The sequence below is a fragment of the Salminus brasiliensis genome, chromosome 12 (assembly GCF_030463535.1).
Source record: "Salminus brasiliensis chromosome 12, fSalBra1.hap2, whole genome shotgun sequence".
Lineage (NCBI taxonomy): Eukaryota > Metazoa > Chordata > Actinopteri > Characiformes > Bryconidae > Salminus > Salminus brasiliensis.
The window spans coordinates 31724456-31743773 of record NC_132889.1 but is presented as its reverse complement, the minus strand read 5'-3'; the positions used below and the strand labels follow the sequence as shown (position 1 = coordinate 31743773).

The following is a 19318-nucleotide window of genomic DNA, read 5'->3' as shown; positions in this document are numbered from 1 at the left end:
AGATCTAATCATTCTAGGCATGGACTCCACAAGACCTCTGAAGGCGTCCTGTGGGATCTGGCATCAAGACATTAGCAGCAGGTCCTTTAAGTCCTGTAAGTTGTGAGGTCCAGCCTCCATGGACCACACCAATGAGCCTTCAGGTGCTCATGGCCCTGTTGCCCAAAAAAAAGACCCGTATCACTTTTTTGGAGATGTTCTGACCCAGTCGCCTAGACATCCCAGTCTGGTCTGATGTTGCCCATTTTTCCTGCTTTTAACATCACATCCCCTTCAAGAACGGACTGTTCACTTGCTGCCTCATACGTAGACCCACCTCTTGACAGATGAGTCACTGTAGATGAATATAATCAATCTGCTGTATTTTAAAGCTGGACGAAGAATACAGGAGATGAAGGTACCTTATAAAAAAAGTTTATTTTTCTTTTATAAACAGAAGAACAGAATTACAGTACAAAGAACCGGCAGCAATTTACATGCACCATCGAAATGGAACTAAAGCCACGAACGTCACCCCCTGTATTCTTTGGGAAACACAATGCATGTTGGATCGTTTGACACGAGCCTGTATAACTATATATATATATAACTATATATATATATATATATATATATATATATATATATATATATATATATATATATATATATATATATATAAAAAAAACGCTCAGCCACAAATAAACATTGTAGCACTTCCTCTAACTACTCATGATTCAAGTAGACCACCAACACAAGAACCGGATCAGAGAGGAAAAGAACCGCAGCAGCTTGCTTGCAGCAGCTCTGTGAAGAACACCTATACGGAACAGAACTCGCCAGTCACTATTGTGAACAACCCTCCTACACGTGAAGAGTAAAGTTGCTGTGAGCATGCAGCATTGAAACAGGCGCGCACACACACACAGGTTTACAGGTTTGTTTGTGTGAGTGTGCACTTGTGAGTAATCTGTGTAAGAAGTTTTGTGGACACCCTCTGTCCTCATTGCACCAATTGTGTACATGGGTGTTAAGCTGTACAAAGAGAGGTATGGTAATCTCCATGGAAAAGCTCCATCCAACACCTTTGGGATGAGCTGGAGTGGCGTTTGTGATCCAGGACAAACTACAGTACCTGAAATCACTCATTTGCTCATGGCTGAATCCACACCAAATCCTCACAGCAATGTTCGAACATCTACTGGAAAGCTTTTCCTGAAGGGTACAGAGGCCGTTACTGCAGCAAAGCAGGGACAAACTCCCTTTTAAATACCCTTCATCCTTCATTTTCTTTTGGAAGAAACATTAGACGAACAGGTGTCAACAAACTTTTGCCATGCCATGATTGAACTGGCATCTGTGGCTGTCTCTGTCAAGTTTGGCATGACACCTCAAAGTCTGAAAGCAATGAAGATATATAATAACAACAAATATGGCTTATACCTGCAGTGTACACGACCAGTGCTACTACCATAACCAGCAAGCAGCCCTGACCTTACACTCCAAAGGAGGAGAGCACCTGTAGTTTGAGATTGCTAGTGGAATGGCTAACGTGGAAACCTGATGTTTCACCTCCTGAAACCTGAACATGACCACAGCAACTAGTACTGCAGGACTGATTAAATGAGTAAATGGCCTCAAGTAGGTCCTTCCTGAGGGACAAAATGTGTCTCTCATTTCAGCCTCGCAACTTAACCGCCATTCAATTGCTCAGCTAGTTTAGGGGTACGACACTGTTTTACTATGCTTTTAAGCAACAGCTTAGTGAAAGATTTGACCTCAGTGAGGACGAGTTTGCTTCTTTAGTAGGAGCTAGAATGCTAATCATGCCAACCTCTGTCAGTTTGGACAAAACAAACAGCTAAAAAAAAGTGAAGTTTTGCAGTTTTTAATAGTTCTAGCTTGCTATACAGCACCAGACGCCACAAAAGCAACTTTGTATGAGATTAATAATCCACTAAATGCAGTCTGAGGTTACATGTGTGATGATTTAAGCATGCAGTTCACACAACGCTAATCTGTAAGCTTCTCTGACTTGTTAGCTACATTGTTAACTCCAGTGCAAACTAAAGAAGCAAACGGCTCTCACCGGATTTACTACATTTAGATGGGAATTCTGTTAAATTAAATTCTGCAGAATTAAATCGTTAAGTCATTTAGAGTGATTTGACGTAAAATGTTCCTTTACAGATGAATTTACAGAGTTGCTGTAATTCTTCTATTCTTCTAAATCGTTTACACCACTAAAATATACATCTGTTGGCTGTAGTTAAATGGTAAATATGCTTCTTAATGCCCGAGACATCGCTTTTTTGGTCATTTTTTCATTTGCATATTGCCAGAGGCAAACCTCAAATGTCAATTTTTGCAGTTGTTCACTTTTTGACATAATCTGGCAACCTTTCAGCACATTATATCATAATTTCATGGTGAACAGACCAATAGAAATGCTCCAAAATGACTTGGAACACAATATTTTTTACCCTGAATTCCACTGAAATTAAGAAGACTTTATCTTCTACTTTCGGAGATACAGGTTTTTGAATTGTAAGACAAGAAAAAAGTCCCCAAAGAATAAAGAATTAAGATTCATCACTATTTTACAGTTATTAACATTACATGTATGACCTCAGAGGACATCTGCAGATTCACTAGTCATGTTACATAAGTCCCTAAACTCAGTAAATTTCTCTACAACAAACCATTTAACTCCAAATCACTCTAAAATACTGTTTACATCTTGATGATTAATTCATGCAGATATTTTGATAAAGGAAAACTACAGATTTTGTTTGTGTGTTTTAAAGTATGAGGGAAAACTGCCTGCCTTTGATTTTTCACCATTACTTCTTCAACCTAAGCAGATGAGGCCACCGGAGGGCCCCAGTGCGCCATTTTTGGCTCTGTATGAATGAGACCCAACCAGTGGCGCCAATCGATAATCCTTCTCCTACTTCAGAGTCAGTTGCGTTTCACACAGTATATGACACAAGTTAGAGCGAGATCTCCAGAAACAGGCTATGTAGTCCAAGAGTTGATGAGTAACTGTAATGAGTAAGAACGTCTATTGCTACAAATGACCCTCAGTAAGCATGAGTCATGTTCTCCCAACATCGCGTAGAGGGAGTGGCAGGGAAACGGAAAGAAAACAACAGTAATGACGGAAAGACGCCTTTTCTCAACGTAAAGCACCTAACTATCCATCTTCACTGCACCCGAAAACAATTTGGATTTCTTTTACCTCTTCTCTAAATGCCCACTGGCTCATGGCGCTTCTCGGTCTCATGGTTGAACGGGTCATCTTGCATATCTTATGTCCTTTTACCAGTACTGTAAAAAGTCTTAGGCGATCCGAGAAAACCTTTTAAAGCTATGCATCTGAACATTCGTCTACTTCCACCACCAGTATGGCTGATTTACTTTAATCGAGTAAAGCATGTGGATTCGCAGAACCAGGTACTGCCCACTGGACTGCCGTGATATCAGAAGATCATAACTGTGTAACGGAGATGCTTAGATACAAAGCTCTAAACATAGAATTTTCAGAATCAGGTGGCCCAAGACTATTGTACACAGTACTGTATGAGTGAAAGTTCTGGTGGTCTCTGCCCCTCCCGTTGCACCTCCCCCTGGTCCCCTCACCCTCCAGACATTAGCCTTTCACTTGTCGATGAGGCCGCTCTCCTTGAGCTTAAAGTAGAAGAACTTCTCCAGCGTGTTGGCACATTTGCAGTACTCGCTGTCAGGGGGGTTGTACTCCCTGCAGTTCGTGATCACTCTCTGCAGGTCGGCGATGAACAGCTTCTTAGTCACGTAGTAGCGGTTCTTCAGGCGTTCAGTCATGGTCTTGAGGTCTAATTGGTGGAAGCAGAGGCTGATTACAAGATTGGAAGATTAGCCTGAATCATCTAATGGTACAGGGTAATAGTGGTCTACATGCAGACTTGTCTACTTTGAGAATTAGCCACTCTTTCGCACTGTGAACGAGTGCACGCACTGACCAATGGGAAATCGAATGATCTCATAGTAATCTGGTGCTTCAGACTTCTTCACCGGCTCCATGAAAGGCCAAGCGTCCGGATGCGTCTAAAATATGCACACAAAAAAAAGGTCACACACTGGGGTACTGAGGGCACAGGGCACATAATGGTCTGTATAAGTGGAAGCTTTGAGTAAGGGGGTGAGTTTCTCCATCAGATTAAAAAAAGCTATTTTTAATTGACCATCTGGAAAAAACAGAACTAGATATATCACAAACAGTGCAAGTGTGCCTCCTGAAACAGCATCAGCTAGCTACACGTTCTTCTGCATTCATGTGTCCTCAATCCAGGATTTGCTGCTGGTGTTAATCAGCCTGATACAGAAACTGGCTACTTCTGTTAGAACCAAGAGGAAGGAACCCCAGGGCCTAGCCTGGACCCACTCCAGTTAAACATCAGAGGAGAAGAGTACATTTCAAAGCTGGCTCTGACGCATCCATGCAGGTGAGAGAATGGCGCTTACTTTAATCTGGGCCAGAAGGTTCTTCAGTATGTTGTACAGCAGGTCAGGATCTTTCAGTTCCTTACTGGAGAACGAAATATCACTCAGATTACGACATAGTAAATAAAATAACGTTTACAGCGCTATCTCGCTTATTTTTACATTTACATTTTTTAGTATCTAGTATTTCTGCAAATAACACAGCTGATGCTGATGCCAACACTAGACATTTCAACTAAGTCTGTACCATTAAGACCCCATTATAAAGAGCATAAGACTATGATCATGGAGGAGCTTAACCGCTGACTGAACGCAAGTATGCACACATACATGCAGTCAGTGGTTAAGCTCCTCCATGATTGCAGCCTTGTTGATTGTGGTCATTGGTTGGAGCATGCAGCCACTGTTGCCCTCAGTGGAGGTCAGTGACTAAACTCTTAAAGACTCTGGTATTCACCTTTTTAATGTTCAGATTCATGCCAACTGCATTCACACAATTCAAATAACATCACTAAAAACAAAAGGTCTGTGTAACGTCTAAAATAATGGTCAATCTTTTAATGGTCAATCTTAAAATTTTCTGAGGCTAAATAAAAAAATAAATAAAATAAAAAAAAAAAAAAAACATTGGGAGTATTGTAAAGATGGATTTCCAGTTTTCCATTCATTTCTGCTTGTCAGAAGCTGAATCTCAGGAAAAAAAAAAAAATAAAAAAGTCTGATTTTTCCATTTTTGCGTGTTGTAATGAAAGTAGTAGGATAATACTAGCAGACTGGGGGAGAACAACATCTGGGATTGGTCAGCAAGACTGCCCATCATTACGAGAAAATAAACCCTTTTCTTCTATATTATACCAAATTATATCAAATAAAAGAATTTTAAAATAATGACGTTTTACACCCTCAAATGGTCAGAAAAGACTGATAGCGTTTTCTACTCATACACAGTATAACACAGTATAACACACTGTTTTAAAGAATAAATAAATAAAAATAAATAATCTTTAGGGTCAAATGTGAGCAAGTAAAACAAATGTGATTAATATCTTTTGTGATAAGTTCAGCCCACAATCACGAACGTGATGGTTTATATTTCACTTACTTTTTCTCTTTGGCGCTGGGTTTCCAACCTGTCTCCCCTGGAAAGAGAAAGAAAGAGAGGGAAACGATGAAGGACAGGAGGCATCACACAAATGTAAACATTCAGGCACACAAACACTTACTGATTCCAGGAATGCTCTCCACAGGTATCTGTCGAACTCCCTCCTTGAAGCAGGTGAGCCCAGGGTAAACCTTCCTGATCTGACTCTGTTTCCTCTCAATCAGCTTCTTAATGATCTGCAACAAACACACACACAATAGAACTCTCTAGAGCAGATCAACATGAACCTATTGGCACCATGCCTAATGCCAGAGGGGGCTAGAGGGGTATAAGGCCCCCCAGCATTGCGCTGTGGAGCAGTGGAGCTGATTATGGTGCTCCATCCACTACTTTTGTGAAGAGTTGGGTAAAGAGGGGATCAGGTGGGGTGGTGTGCCAACGTCCCGTCCTGACCTACGCTCTTTTCACTAAATGCAATCAAATCCTCACAGCAATGCAGAAGAACCGAGTAGAAAGCCTTCCGTAGAGACGGTTACTCCAAATAAAATACATAAACCCTTGATTTCTGACTGATGAATGAATGAGCAGGTGTCCAACTACTTTTGTCCATATAGTGCTACTAGGAATAAAAGGGGCAGGAATTCCTACACTGTTTATTTCAAATACCAAAAATATTCAGATGAGGAACACCACAGGAACTCACTTCTTTCTGTCTCTTGATGATGTGCGACAGCTCTGTGTAGGGAATTCTGGGGTTCAGCTCACACTCCATCAACGTGGCACCTTCATAATCCTTAATGTAGCCAAGGTAGCGACTCTTTGGCACTTTGATGTCTTTGGAGAAGCCCTTTCACAACACGGTGGACAGAAACATTCACATAACATTAACAAACTGCTTTCAGATGAACGTGAGGACACATTTGTGGTGTTGTGAGGGGAGAGAGAAATACAGGAGTAATAGTGTGCATGCAGAGCTGACTGAAGAGTAGAGTGAGGACATAAAGGGAGAGAGAGAAAGAGAGATAGTGAGAGAGAGAGAGAAAGAGAGATAGTGAGAGAGAGATAGTGAGAGAGAGAGAGAGAGAGAGAGAGAGAAAGCAGTACCTGCTTCTTGAAGTAGCCAATGGCATACTCATCAGCGTAGGTGAGGAAGTAAAGAATGCCATGTTTGATGTGATACTCCTTCAGGTGATTCATCAGATGTGTGCCATAGCCCTACCACACACAAATACACACACAAAAATGATAACTGTATTTTTCTTGGCACAGCTAAATAATGAGAGTTCACTTCATGGAAGGGACATCCAGTGAACCTCAAACCCTGTTGTTTCTCCTTTAACATCCAGCAGAACCAAAACAGAGCTAGAAAACGAGCCAATTCCAAAACCCTTAAACTGTTACATCACAGTCTTGACTGGTTATATTTACATAAACCCAGCCCACGAGCAAATGCTCTAGTTAGCTGGTGAAACTGTAAACCGGCACATTCAAGAGAATACAGTGTTGTTGATACTGGAGAGCAGCTCATCACCTCCAGACTCTGCTAGTTACAGGAATATGGGTTGCCACGTAAACCAGGCCTTGTGACCCCAGCTTTTTCTGTGCCATTGTCCGCAGAAGGGGAGCTCAAACATGACACATATTAAAGCAAAATCAGAGGGAAAGAAAAGAGGGCTTTGCACTTGGCTAAAAGAAAACATCAGCCAACGCTAGCTTTCACCATCTCTTCTCTTCCTCATCTGCTCCCTCGAAAACAAACCGGACTACCTCAGCTGAAGCTGGGATTTGCTACAGTGTTAACAGTGTGCTAGAAGAGTGGCTTCTGAGAGCCGATGCTCGTGCCGTAAAGCAGCCAAGAAGGCAGGCCCTTATAGGGGTTATTTTGTTTGTTAATTTTTTTTGTCTACGAACCCTCCGTAAAAGAAAAATCTGTGACAGAGGCTAAATAACAGGGTGGTAAACAGGCTTATATAAATGCATCTCAAATGTTTTTTGCCCAATTTTGCACCAAATAACATATACTGAATATATATATATACAAAACACAAATACTGAATAAATGCATTCTTTGGATCTTTAAAAAAGTAAGTGCTTGTGCTTTCGTCCATACCTTGACTTGCTCATTTGAAGTAACAGCACAGAAGACAATCTCAGTGAAGCCCTGAGTGGGGAACATTCGGAAGCAGATCCCTCCGATCACACGGCCATCTTTTATCAGAGCCAACGTCTTGTGCTTCCTGCATTTGCACACACACACACACACACACACACACACACACACACACACACACACACACACACACACACAGGTCAGCTGTTTAAAAATGTACCTAATCTAACATTTTCATCCTTTCAATTTGAGAATATAACAGATTCTTTAACTATATTTAGTTTGCTATTATTAACAGCAGACATTTACTCTATAGTAAAACATTGTGCACTTTAAATCCATTATCCATTATTGTTCTCAAGGTTTGCTGTGCATGTACACTTTAAATCCAAATGTTTAGGGACACCCCTTTAAGTTGCACCCATTATTGACACAGACATGCTAATGCACACACACACACACACGCACACACACACACACACACACACACACACACACACACTAAAGAGAATAGGACTCTCTGGAGCAGATAAACATGGACCTATTGGCACAATGCCTAATGCCTGACATGGGCTAGAGGGGTATAAAGCCCCTCAGCACTGAGCTGTGGAGCAGTGGAAGAACTGTGTTCTCTGGAATAATGATGGTGCTCCATCCTGTACTTCTGTAAGGAGTTGGAGATAATGAGGTGGGGTGATGATCATCTAACATCCTGACCTCACTAACACTCGCTAAATCAAATCCTCACATCAATGCTCTTCCAAAATCTAGTAGAAAGCTTACCCTGGACAGTAGAGATAGTTACTCCAACAAAGCAGAATAAACTCTTTTTGCCCTTATTTTCAGAACAAACAATGAATGAGCAGGTGTCCAAATACTTTTGTCCTTTTAGTGTATGAGCACAGCAAAAACAGTCAGATCCCACAAAAAAAAAAGTCCCACAGTTCATCTGTGGCTTGTTTAGTGGTATGACTGATTCATGCACAGTGAAAATGAGCGGTATGCTGGAGTTTATGATAAAGGATAACAGGTTAGTTGAAGCACTCACGGGTCAAAGACCAGACGTGTGATGTACTCTTTGGGCATGCGCGGAAGCTGGTGAGAGAAAACGTTCTGCAGGCCCACCAACCACATCAGGATCTTCTTATTGGACTTCTGGGACAGCGAGTTGCCGATCACGTGGAACTCAATAATGCCTCTCCTCTCCTCCAGACGTGCGGTTTCGTCCCGAGCCGCGTTCGCTGAGAGGAGACTCGTCTGGAGGACAAAGTAAAGGTATTATTGCTGACACCTTTTCTGCATTTAGGCAATTTAGCCACACACACTTCCCACACGGTTGAGATAAGATACTGGAGTATCGTGAAGAAACAAAAGGTTTGAAAAATCCTCAAATATGAGTGTTTTTTTTTTATTCAAGAAAAGCTAAGAAATATGTGCAAATAACAGCATCCACTCAATACACTGTTGCAGCCAACTGGTAATTATAATAATTATTATATAATGGTAACCGATCATTTTGAACTGCAAAAAGAAGCACAATTAAAATTGTGGTTAATAATGAACATATATTAATATAATATCAATCCAATGCCACACCCACTTTCAAGAGTTTGTTTCATCTGTAATGGTTTATGGTTGTATCATATTAAAAGTGAATGCAGTCTGACATACTGATGTAAGCTGAACTGGCTAGCTGTGCTAATCCAACATTCGAACAGGCTATTTACATGTTATTTAGAGCTACGTAGAGCAGTGTTTCTCAACCCTGGTCCCCCTGCACATTTTGTGGATTCCACATAGTGAAATCTCCATTTTTCATTTTTTCACATTATATAAATATGACAGTTGTTTTTCACATTGTATCAAAATCAGATGATAAATGATAAAAATGCTCCAAAAATCTAAAATATCAATTTCCATGAAAAGGTTATGCAAGTAGCCTCACGAATGCCCCCCACAGTGAAGCGTAACCACGTTCCATTAAGTCTTTACTGAGTCTTACAAAAAGCAAAAAAACTAATTAAAAAAAACATGTCAAATATGTCAGACAGCCTGAAAAGCTACAGTGTTACTTGTGAAAGTACTATACAGAAGAGAGATGCTGCTGACCTCTGGGCCCAGCATGGCAGCAGGGTCAGTTATGGTCATCATGACCTCGTTGACCAGCTCCATGGGAATATCCCCCATCACCCTGATCCTCTTAGCATCCTCCAGCGTTAATGCCTCCGGCAGCTTTCGCTTCTCTCCTGAAAGAGAGTGAGTATAAGAGTGAGACAGCAAAGAACATAGTCATTAACGGAATAATAAGCACAGGTAATGGTTTATAATGAACCTTAAAACTGGATGAACGTCCAACATCATGGTAAGTGTGAGTGAATCATCACTGCTGTGTACCTGTGATGGGTTCGGAGGCAGCCGTGTCCAGAGCAGAGCCTGCTGGGCCTTTCCGCAGAGGAGAACCAGACACTGCCACGGGACTCAGCACTGCAGAGTGTATATAAAGACATACACTCAGTTCACTCAAAATGCACCACTTGTAGGTCGAACACACCTTCAGATCTTTAACGTTCACACACAAACCTGTCTGAGGACCCAGCTGTGCCCCCTCCGAGGCTGGCATGGTGAAGTCTGCATCCCAGATAGGAGAGTTTTCTCCATAGATCTCTTCCTCTAGCATGGAAAGGAACCTAACATACACACAAACACAAAGATCTGAAATGTCTGAAAATCAGTCGTTAGTGTTTTATAGTGATTTTTAACACCCAGAAATTGTTTCTTATAATATATAAATATAAAGCCACGGTCACACTAGGCATCTGCAGTTCGAGGTGGCTTCTGAAATGAGCACGACTGGGGCTGAACCAGAAGCCTTTCCTAAAGAAAATGCAGAATGGTTGCGCAGCTCTACATGGTTGCCATGGTGTTCTAGATGGATTAACTAGCTATTCATTATGGTATCACAAGTGGTTGCTGTGGTGTTGCTTAGCAGTCACTAAGCTGTTGCTAAACAATTGCTATGGTATTGCAAAATGTTTGTTAGGTGGTTGCTATGGCATCGCAAAATGCTGGCAATCCATCAATCCATCAACCTTTATTTAATGTCTGATATACACAGAGGGAGACTCATTTGCAAGCTAGTCGAACAATAATTACAAACTGAGATAAAGAAACATAAGTAAAAGTAAGTAAAATAACAAAAGCACATCATAAAACAAACTAAGTAAAAAATCAAAAACAGTAAAATAATCATACAGAATATTTAATTACATGTAATTACTGTGTATTTACCATTTTCTAGCAGTGGAATTACTGTATTACAAATATCTACTGGTTGCTATGGTGTTTCTAGGTAGTTGCTATGTTATCCCAGGTGATTAAAGAGACTGTAGACAGTGAGGGAATAAGGAAGAATCAGGGTAGATATTTGGAGCTGGAAACGGCCCACAGGTTGCATTTATGGCATGTTTGCATGTTATGGCACATGGCGAATTTGGCAAACCCATCAGGGGTGTGAGTGTGTGTTTGTCTTACTTGGGAAAATGTGTTAAAATGAGCGTCCGTTTCTCTGGGGGGAGCTTGTCTTTCTCCACCCGGAACTTCTCCAGGAGCTGCCTGCGGGTGACCGTGAAGATGGACTTGAGGAGACTTCGGCCGAACACCTGACATGTCTCATAGCGAGGAAGGCTGTCGTTACTCTGTGGGACGTGACAGTAGCACAGCCACCTGCATTAAAAACAGAAAAAGGAAAAAAACACCCACTTTAGATCATTACTGCAACACAATATTCTTACAATCCATTTATAATATTCTTACAATCAAACGCAGTCACTATGAAGTTACACATACGAGTACTTAATCCAGTAAAGTAGGAAAAGCCCATGAACAGCCAGCCTGATCTACAGCTACTCAAATGATGAATGACTCTAAATATGTCTTCCTCTTTTACAGCATAAACTGTACGACACATGGAGCATCAACAAGTCATAACCTGAGATCATACATCAATAAAAGCCAACCACTAACACACACACACCTAGTATAGTCCACTTTGTACGCAGAGGCGTCTTCTTTCTGGGCCCGCTGGCGGAACTGTGATGGCGTCTCCAGCTTCCAGTAGTTCAGACACAGCAGAAACATCTTACTCAGCTCATACATCGTCTGCCTTTCTTTAGGAGCCAAGTGACTGAACTTATACTGAACAAAGTTCAGAACCCCCTGAAATAAATAAACAAACAGGCAGACAGACAGGAAGACAGATAGGTAAGCAGACAGACAGACATATAGATAGAGGGGCAGATAAACAAACAGACATACAGATAAAGAGTGAATACATTATGTAACATTTCTTGAAACCAGTAAATTAATAATTAAATTGAGCATTCTCATTTTCAAATCTCTCTCTCTCACACAAAAACACACACACACCTGTTCTATGTTGGGTTTCTCAAATGGTGGGCTTCCGAGTGAGCCCTCTACTACTGGCTTCCCCATCTGCAGAATGCACTTCCTCAACAGCTACACAAACACAACAGACAAAGTGTGTTTGTTACATTTCACTGTGCATCAATCAACCGATCAATCAATCCACCTTTATCAACCTTTATTTAATGTCTGAAATACACTGAGGGAGACCCTCATTTGCAAGCTAGACAAACAATAATTACAAATTAACAACTTAAAGACACAAAAGAGATAAGGCAACCATGACAGTAACAGAATAAGGGGACTTAAAAAGTATAAACAACTATAAGATAAAATAAACAAATAACAAAATAGATCATAAAACAAGCAAACTAACTAAAATAAGAAAATAGATATTTATTAATAGTTTCTAAATAAAAATAACAGTAAAATAATCATACAGGATATGTAATTACATCAGTGTATTTAACATTTTCTAGCAGTGGAATTACTGTATTATAAATATCTACTTTATATTAGATTGTGAACGTGCGAGTGCAGTTGGTGATGTGTGAGTGTAACGGTGTGTCTTATGTAATAAATTGGTATCCTGGCTGTATTTACCTTAAACAGGTAGAAGTACACCTGCTTGGTGTCCGTGTCCTCCTCCTTATGTACAGACATGAACAGATTCTCCACATCCACCACCATCCCCAGCAGCCTGTTAATCTCCTCCTCTGACACGTTTTCCAGGTGAGACACATGCTCCGCTACACACACACACACACACACACACACACACACACACACACACACACACACACACACAAACATACTGAAGATACTGAAGTACATTCCTTTCTTAACCTCTTGTATTTTAGCCTTAAGAGCTATTATTCATTAACTCTGCAAACGCTTCACATCGTGTATAAAACCTGCAGGCTGCCGACTGGCTGACAGAAGCGTACCCAGGGCATGGCTACAGCTCCGGCACGCCTCGCTCAGGTTGGCTGTCTGCTGCTGGAGCTCCATCCGGGTGGCCGTGGGAGGATGAGGGTTCTTCCAGCCGTTACACTTACAAGAGTCATTTGCCTGGGCAGAAATAACAGCACACAGTGAGGAAGCAGTGGTGAACACAGAGTGGTCCACAGGTTCCCAAGCTCAAACCCATTGGCTCATAAATCAAATGGCCTGTGCACTGATGTGCGGAATATGGCGGTAAGCAAAACCGGGATGCAAGTGTGAACAGAACCTAGACAGAGAATACTGATTTAGACATGAAGCAGACGTTCATACATGGCATGGAAGCTACACACATTGCTGCTGCCATACATAAACCTTATATCTTCATTTTTTGCAGAATTTTTACTTTTTACGCATTTAAGTTCACACAATTGTTGTGGTCACATGTTACTGACCACCTCCGAATGTGTTTCCTTAATACTGATGACTGTCCACTTCAAAAAGGATATTACTGGTAGATGTGTAAATAGATGAGCTATTATAATGACAATAATTAACATAATACAATAATATGCTGTTCTTTCAAGCATATTATTTCTTATTAGGGATAAAACAAAAACCTATAACTTATTAAAAGTGGAAGACTAGAAATATCAGGATTTATAGCTGTCTCTCCAGTATTTGAGTCAGAGTTGGTATCAGTACTCTGTATTGGCAGATACTGGCTTCCTGTAGCTGCTGCTCCCATCAGATTCAAACCCCTGACTCTGGCCTACAAAGCCAAGAACAGACCAGCCCCTCCATACTTGATGGCAATGGTCAAAAGCCGATCTGCACCAAGAGCCCATCCAGCTTCAAGTACGGCTCGGCTCGACCCGCCATCCTTTAAGATCCACGGAAGACAAGCGTCCAGGCTTTTTTCTGTCCTGGCACTGAAACGGTGGAACTAGCTTCCCTGGGAGGCAGAGTTAGATACTGCTAATTTTGTATTTAGTAGTATCTAAGCTTAGAGGTATCTTTGGGATCCTAGTCTACATAAAAGTCTATATAAACAGTGAAGCACTACTGTAAGTCATTCTGGATAAGAGGGTCTACTAAATGCCTTACATGTAAATGAAATCGAGGAACATTTAATATTTCAAAATACTTATATTTCTACCTCCTCACCCATTACAGCTACTGTAGGTCTGAGTGTACTGTATCTTTACATGAAGCCTGTAGAATTCCCTATAGTAGATCAGTATTACTACAGTAGTACTTTTCACAAGACAGAGACACAAATTCACACACTGTCCAAACCCAGCTCAGCTTCATCTGCAACATAAACATGATGAAGGGATGAAACAGCATCACTACCATAAGACTCACAGCCTCAGTGGATCTGCAGGCTGGTGCAGGTCCGGCTAACACGACACCAGGCTGGTGCAGGTCCGGCTAACACGACACCAGGCTGGTGCAGGTCCGGCTAACCGGGCACCAGGCTGGTGCAGGTCCGGCTAACCGGGCACCAGGCTGGTGCAGGTCCGGCTAACCGAGCACCAGGCTGGTGCAGGTCCGGCTAACCCGGCACCAGGCTGGTGCAGGTCCGGCTAACCGGGCACCAGGCTGGTGCAGGTCCGGCTAACCGGGCACCAGGCTGGTGCAGGTCCGGCTAACCGGGCACCAGGCTGGTGCAGGTCCGGCTAACCCGACACCAGGCTGGTGCAGGTCCGGCTAACCGGGCACCAGGCTGGTGCAGGTCCGGCTAACCGGGCACCAGGCTCGTGCAGGTCCTGCTAACCGGGCACCAGGCTGGTGCAGGTCCGGCTAACCGGGCACCAGGCTCGTGCAGGTCCGGCTAACCGGGCACCAGGCTCGTGCAGGTCCTGCTAACCGTGCACCAGGCTCGTGCAGGTCCTGCTAACCGTGCACCAGGCTCGTGCAGGTCCGGTTAACTGTCTCTCATTCAGTCCACTAAACACAATAAAGCGGCTAGTCCGCTGTTAGCTACAGTTCAGCTAGCTAGCTTAACCAGCAGGCTACCTTGCAAGCCGAAAACACCCCGAGCTTCTCTAGCTTCTTGGCCCGAGGAAAGGCTCGGACTTGGGCTTTTTTCTGGCTCGCCCACTGCTGCTGGCTCAGGCCAGGGCGGGCCGGGTCGCTGCTCCCGGTCCCCGAGCCCGTGTTCGGCCCGGAGCCCGCAGAGCCCCCACTCGGGCCCTGCTGAAGCCGGGCTTGCGTGGAGGCTTGTGCTGCCGGTTCCGCCATACCAGCACGCTGCGTCCCGGTCCGGAGGGTCGATGTGTGCAGCTCTGGTGGTCAGAAGCGGTCTGGACCCGCAAAGACAGTTTATTTATTTACGTTTTTTCAGGCCTCGCTACCGCCTGTGTCCATGAGACACAGTCGTTACATTGCGCATGCCCAGAGGCGGGGGTTTCTGGGTAATGTAGTTTGTTATCGGCACAGCTCCTCTTTTGTTCTTATTAGCACTTTTATATGATTTAATTTGTAAATAATACATTCAGGTTTAGTAAACCTAAATGGGTAGTGTGTGGACTACAACGGAGCCCCTTAAGTATCAATGTAGAAATAATATTTACAGATAAACCTTCATTTCTGCTTTAGTTGAAATAATGAGAAAATTTATTATTTATGTAGAAGTTTTTATTTATTTAAAATTAAAAACTTCTACCTTGATATATTAGAGAGGGTTCATGTGTACCCCTCTTATATAGAGTCCCTTTACCAATCAGTCCTGGGCCGTGAACCCCCATGTTGTGCCCTTCTGCATTTTGGTGTTTCCCCACTGTAACACTGACGCTTATGAGGTATGAGGTAACCCGAGTGTGTTAGGAGAGGAGGAACTCCTGCTTTAGGAGATGGGTTTGGTCCTGAGGAGAAACACTGCAGTATACACGCCTACTGCCGGCCGCACTGCTGCGTACAGCTCCTCCACTGGAAGGCAGTGCAGCACTGCAGGACGTCCATTAGTCAGGGATTCAGGAGAGCTTCAGTGCTCCTCCTGAAAGTGATACAACTCAAACTGGAATAGATGTTGAACCAAGGAACCAATGAACTAATGTGCTGGTTATTAAATCATTTAAATTAAATATCAGTATGATAAATTAAGACATGCAGCTGTAAAACTGTTAAGGTCCCCTCTTAACATTTCTGCACTGTCACACACAAATCCACTGCACAGGAGAAGGGGTGGACCCTTCCCAATAGTCAAGAGGAGTCAATGTTTTGTTCCAAGTCATTTCTGAGCTTTTCTATTGAAAGTTGCTGCACTGCATCACTGGCCTGGTCTCCTATTAAAATATTGTCTAAGTGCACTGTATTCTTACAGGAAGCCTGTAGAAATCCCAGCAGTACAGCATCCTCACTATAAGTAGTCACCTAGTTTAGCTTTTTATGCAACATGAGCACATGAGCAGATGCAAGAAGCAAAACTTTCCATTTGTGAACGGCCAACTAGAACAGGGTATTTACTGGCCGATGGGGACAACAATTTGCTCCATAGAAGGAAAGAAAAATATCACTACCAGATTGAAATTACTTCAAAAGATGAAAAATGGCAAAAATTGATGTTTTGGGTTTTTTTTTGCAGGACCGACTTAGTCTCATTATTCTGATCTTCAACTTGCCATTAAATAAAAATGGAAAATTGGTGGTGTTCATGTATCTTTACATGAAGCCTGTAGAATTCCCTATAGTAGATCAGTATTACTACAGTAGTACTTTTCACAAGACAGAGACACAAATTCACACACTGTCCAAACCCAGCTCAGCTTCATCTGCAACATAAACATGATGAAGGGATGAAACAGCATCACTACCATAAGACTGCAGTGGATCTGCAGGCTGGTGCAGGTCCGGCTAACACGACACCAGGCTGGTGCAGGTCCGGCTAACACGACACCAGGCTGGTGCAGGTCCGGCTAACCGGGCACCAGGCTGGTGCAGGTCCGGCTAACCGGGCACCAGGCTGGTGCAGGTCCGGCTAACCGAGCACCAGGCTGGTGCAGGTCCGGCTAACCCGGCACCAGGCTGGTGCAGGTCCGGCTAACCGGGCACCAGGCTGGTGCAGGTCCGGCTAACCGGGCACCAGGCTGGTGCAGGTCCGGCTAACCGGGCACCAGGCTGGTGCAGGTCCGGCTAACCCGACACCAGGCTGGTGCAGGTCCGGCTAACCGGGCACCAGGCTGGTGCAGGTCCGGCTAACCGGGCACCAGGCTCGTGCAGGTCCTGCTAACCGGGCACCAGGCTGGTGCAGGTCCGGCTAACCGGGCACCAGGCTCGTGCAGGTCCGGCTAACCGGGCACCAGGCTCGTGCAGGTCCTGCTAACCGTGCACCAGGCTCGTGCAGGTCCTGCTAACCGTGCACCAGGCTCGTGCAGGTCCGGTTAACTGTCTCTCATTCAGTCCACTAAACACAATAAAGCGGCTAGTCCGCTGTTAGCTACAGTTCAGCTAGCTAGCTTAACCAGCAGGCTACCTTGCAAGCCGAAAACACCCCGAGCTTCTCTAGCTTCTTGGCCCGAGGAAAGGCTCGGACTTGGGCTTTTTTCTGGCTCGCCCACTGCTGCTGGCTCAGGCCAGGGCGGGCCGGGTCGCTGCTCCCGGTCCCCGAGCCCGTGTTCGGCCCGGAGCCCGCAGAGCCCCCACTCGGGCCCTGCTGAAGCCGGGCTTGCGTGGAGGCTTGTGCTGCCGGTTCCGCCATACCAGCACGCTGCGTCCCGGTCCGGAGGGTCGATGTGTGCAGCTCTGGTGGTCAGAAGCGGTCTGGACCCGCAAAGACAGTTTATTTATTTACGTTTTTTCAGGCCTCGCTACCGCCTGTGTCCATGAGACACAGTCGTTACATTGCGCATGCCCAGAGGCGGGGGTTTCTGGGTAATGTAGTTTGTTATCGGCACAGCTCCTCTTTTGTTCTTATTAGCACTTTTATATGATTTAATTTGTAAATAATACATTCAGGTTTAGTAAACCTAAATGGGTAGTGTGTGGACTACAACGGAGCCCCTTAAGTATCAATGTAGAAATAATATTTACAGATAAACCTTCATTTCTGCTTTAGTTGAAATAATGAGAAAATTTATTATTTATGTAGAAGTTTTTATTTATTTAAAATTAAAAACTTCTACCTTGATATATTAGAGAGGGTTCATGTGTACCCCTCTTATATAGAGTCCCTTTACCAATCAGTCCTGGGCCGTGAACCCCCATGTTGTGCCCTTCTGCATTTTGGTGTTTCCCCACTGTAACACTGACGCTTATGAGGTATGAGGTAACCCGAGTGTGTTAGGAGAGGAGGAACTCCTGCTTTAGGAGATGGGTTTGGTCCTGAGGAGAAACACTGCAGTATACACGCCTACTGCCGGCCGCACTGCTGCGTACAGCTCCTCCACTGGAAGGCAGTGCAGCACTGCAGGACGTCCATTAGTCAGGGATTCAGGAGAGCTTCAGTGCTCCTCCTGAAAGTGATACAACTCAAACTGGAATAGATGTTGAACCAAGGAACCAATGAACTAATGTGCTGGTTATTAAATCATTTAAATTAAATATCAGTATGATAAATTAAGACATGCAGCTGTAAAACTGTTAAGGTCCCCTCTTAACATTTCTGCACTGTCACACACAAATCCACTGCACAGGAGAAGGGGTGGACCCTTCCCAATAGTCAAGAGGAGTCAATGTTTTGTTCCAAGTCATTTCTGAGCTTTTCTATTGAAAGTTGCTGCACTGCATCACTGGCCTGGTCTCCTATTAAAATATTGTCTAAGTGCACTGTATTCTTACAGGAAGCCTGTAGAAATCCCAGCAGTACAGCTCCCTCACTATAAGTAGTCACCTAGTTTAGCTTTTTATGCAACATGAGCACATGAGCAGATGCAAGAAGCAAAACTTTCCATTTGTGAACGGCCAACTAGAACAGGGTATTTACTGGCCGATGGGGACAACAATTTGCTCCATAGAAGGAAAGAAAAATATCACTACCAGATTGAAATTACTTCAAAAGATGAAAAATGGCAAAAATTGATGTTTTGGGTTTTTTTTTGCAGGACCGACTTAGTCTCATTATTCTGATCTTCAACTTGCCATTAAATAAAAATGGAAAATTGGTGGTGTTGCCAATTCATAGTTAAAAACAGACACCAACTGATTTGGTTTTGGATAATACAATGAATAAATAATAATAATAATAATACAAATACTACTACTACTACTACTACTACTACTAATAATAATAATACAAATACTAATAAAAATATGGCTCATATCCATAAATAAAATAGTTT

The 19318-nt window shown here is 43.2% G+C and overlaps 1 protein-coding gene across 2 annotated transcripts; it reads right to left on the bottom strand.

The window, feature by feature from the left end:
- Positions 1-398: 398 nt before the first annotated feature.
- On the bottom strand, positions 399-17883 carry kat2a (K(lysine) acetyltransferase 2A). 2 transcript variants are annotated; one of them, XM_072692955.1, is made up of 19 exons: positions 17639-17883; positions 15060-15231; positions 13043-13166; positions 12699-12844; positions 12099-12188; positions 11707-11888; positions 11205-11396; positions 10254-10360; positions 10068-10157; positions 9783-9919; positions 8722-8930; positions 7674-7800; positions 6668-6778; positions 6267-6410; positions 5685-5799; positions 5564-5600; positions 4483-4546; positions 3981-4065; positions 399-3833 (listed from the first exon to the last, which is right to left on the bottom strand). In XM_072692955.1, exons 1-19 carry the CDS (start codon positions 17737-17739, stop codon positions 3640-3642), a joined length of 2427 nt encoding a protein of 808 aa, XP_072549056.1. In that variant the 5' UTR covers positions 17740-17883; the 3' UTR covers positions 399-3639. The 2 variants fall into 2 exon arrangements, with proteins under 2 accessions (XP_072549056.1, XP_072549055.1); XM_072692954.1 differs by lacking the exon at positions 17639-17883 and having other exon boundaries at positions 15060-15428.
- Between the last annotated feature and the right edge of the window lie 1435 nt (positions 17884-19318).

Excerpts from the sequence above, each read along its gene's own strand:
- kat2a (XM_072692955.1), bottom strand. The coding sequence starts at position 17,739 with ATGGCGGAACCGGCAGCACAAGCCTCCACGCAAGCCCGGCTTCAGCAG. Across the intron at positions 11,397-11,706 it reads TACAAAGTGGACTATACTAG|GTGGCTGTGCTACTGTCACG; the intron begins GTGTGTGTGTGT and ends TTTTTAATGCAG. Across the intron at positions 9,920-10,067 it reads TGCCTCCGAACCCATCACAG|GAGAGAAGCGAAAGCTGCCG; the intron begins GTACACAGCAGT and ends ACTCTCTTTCAG.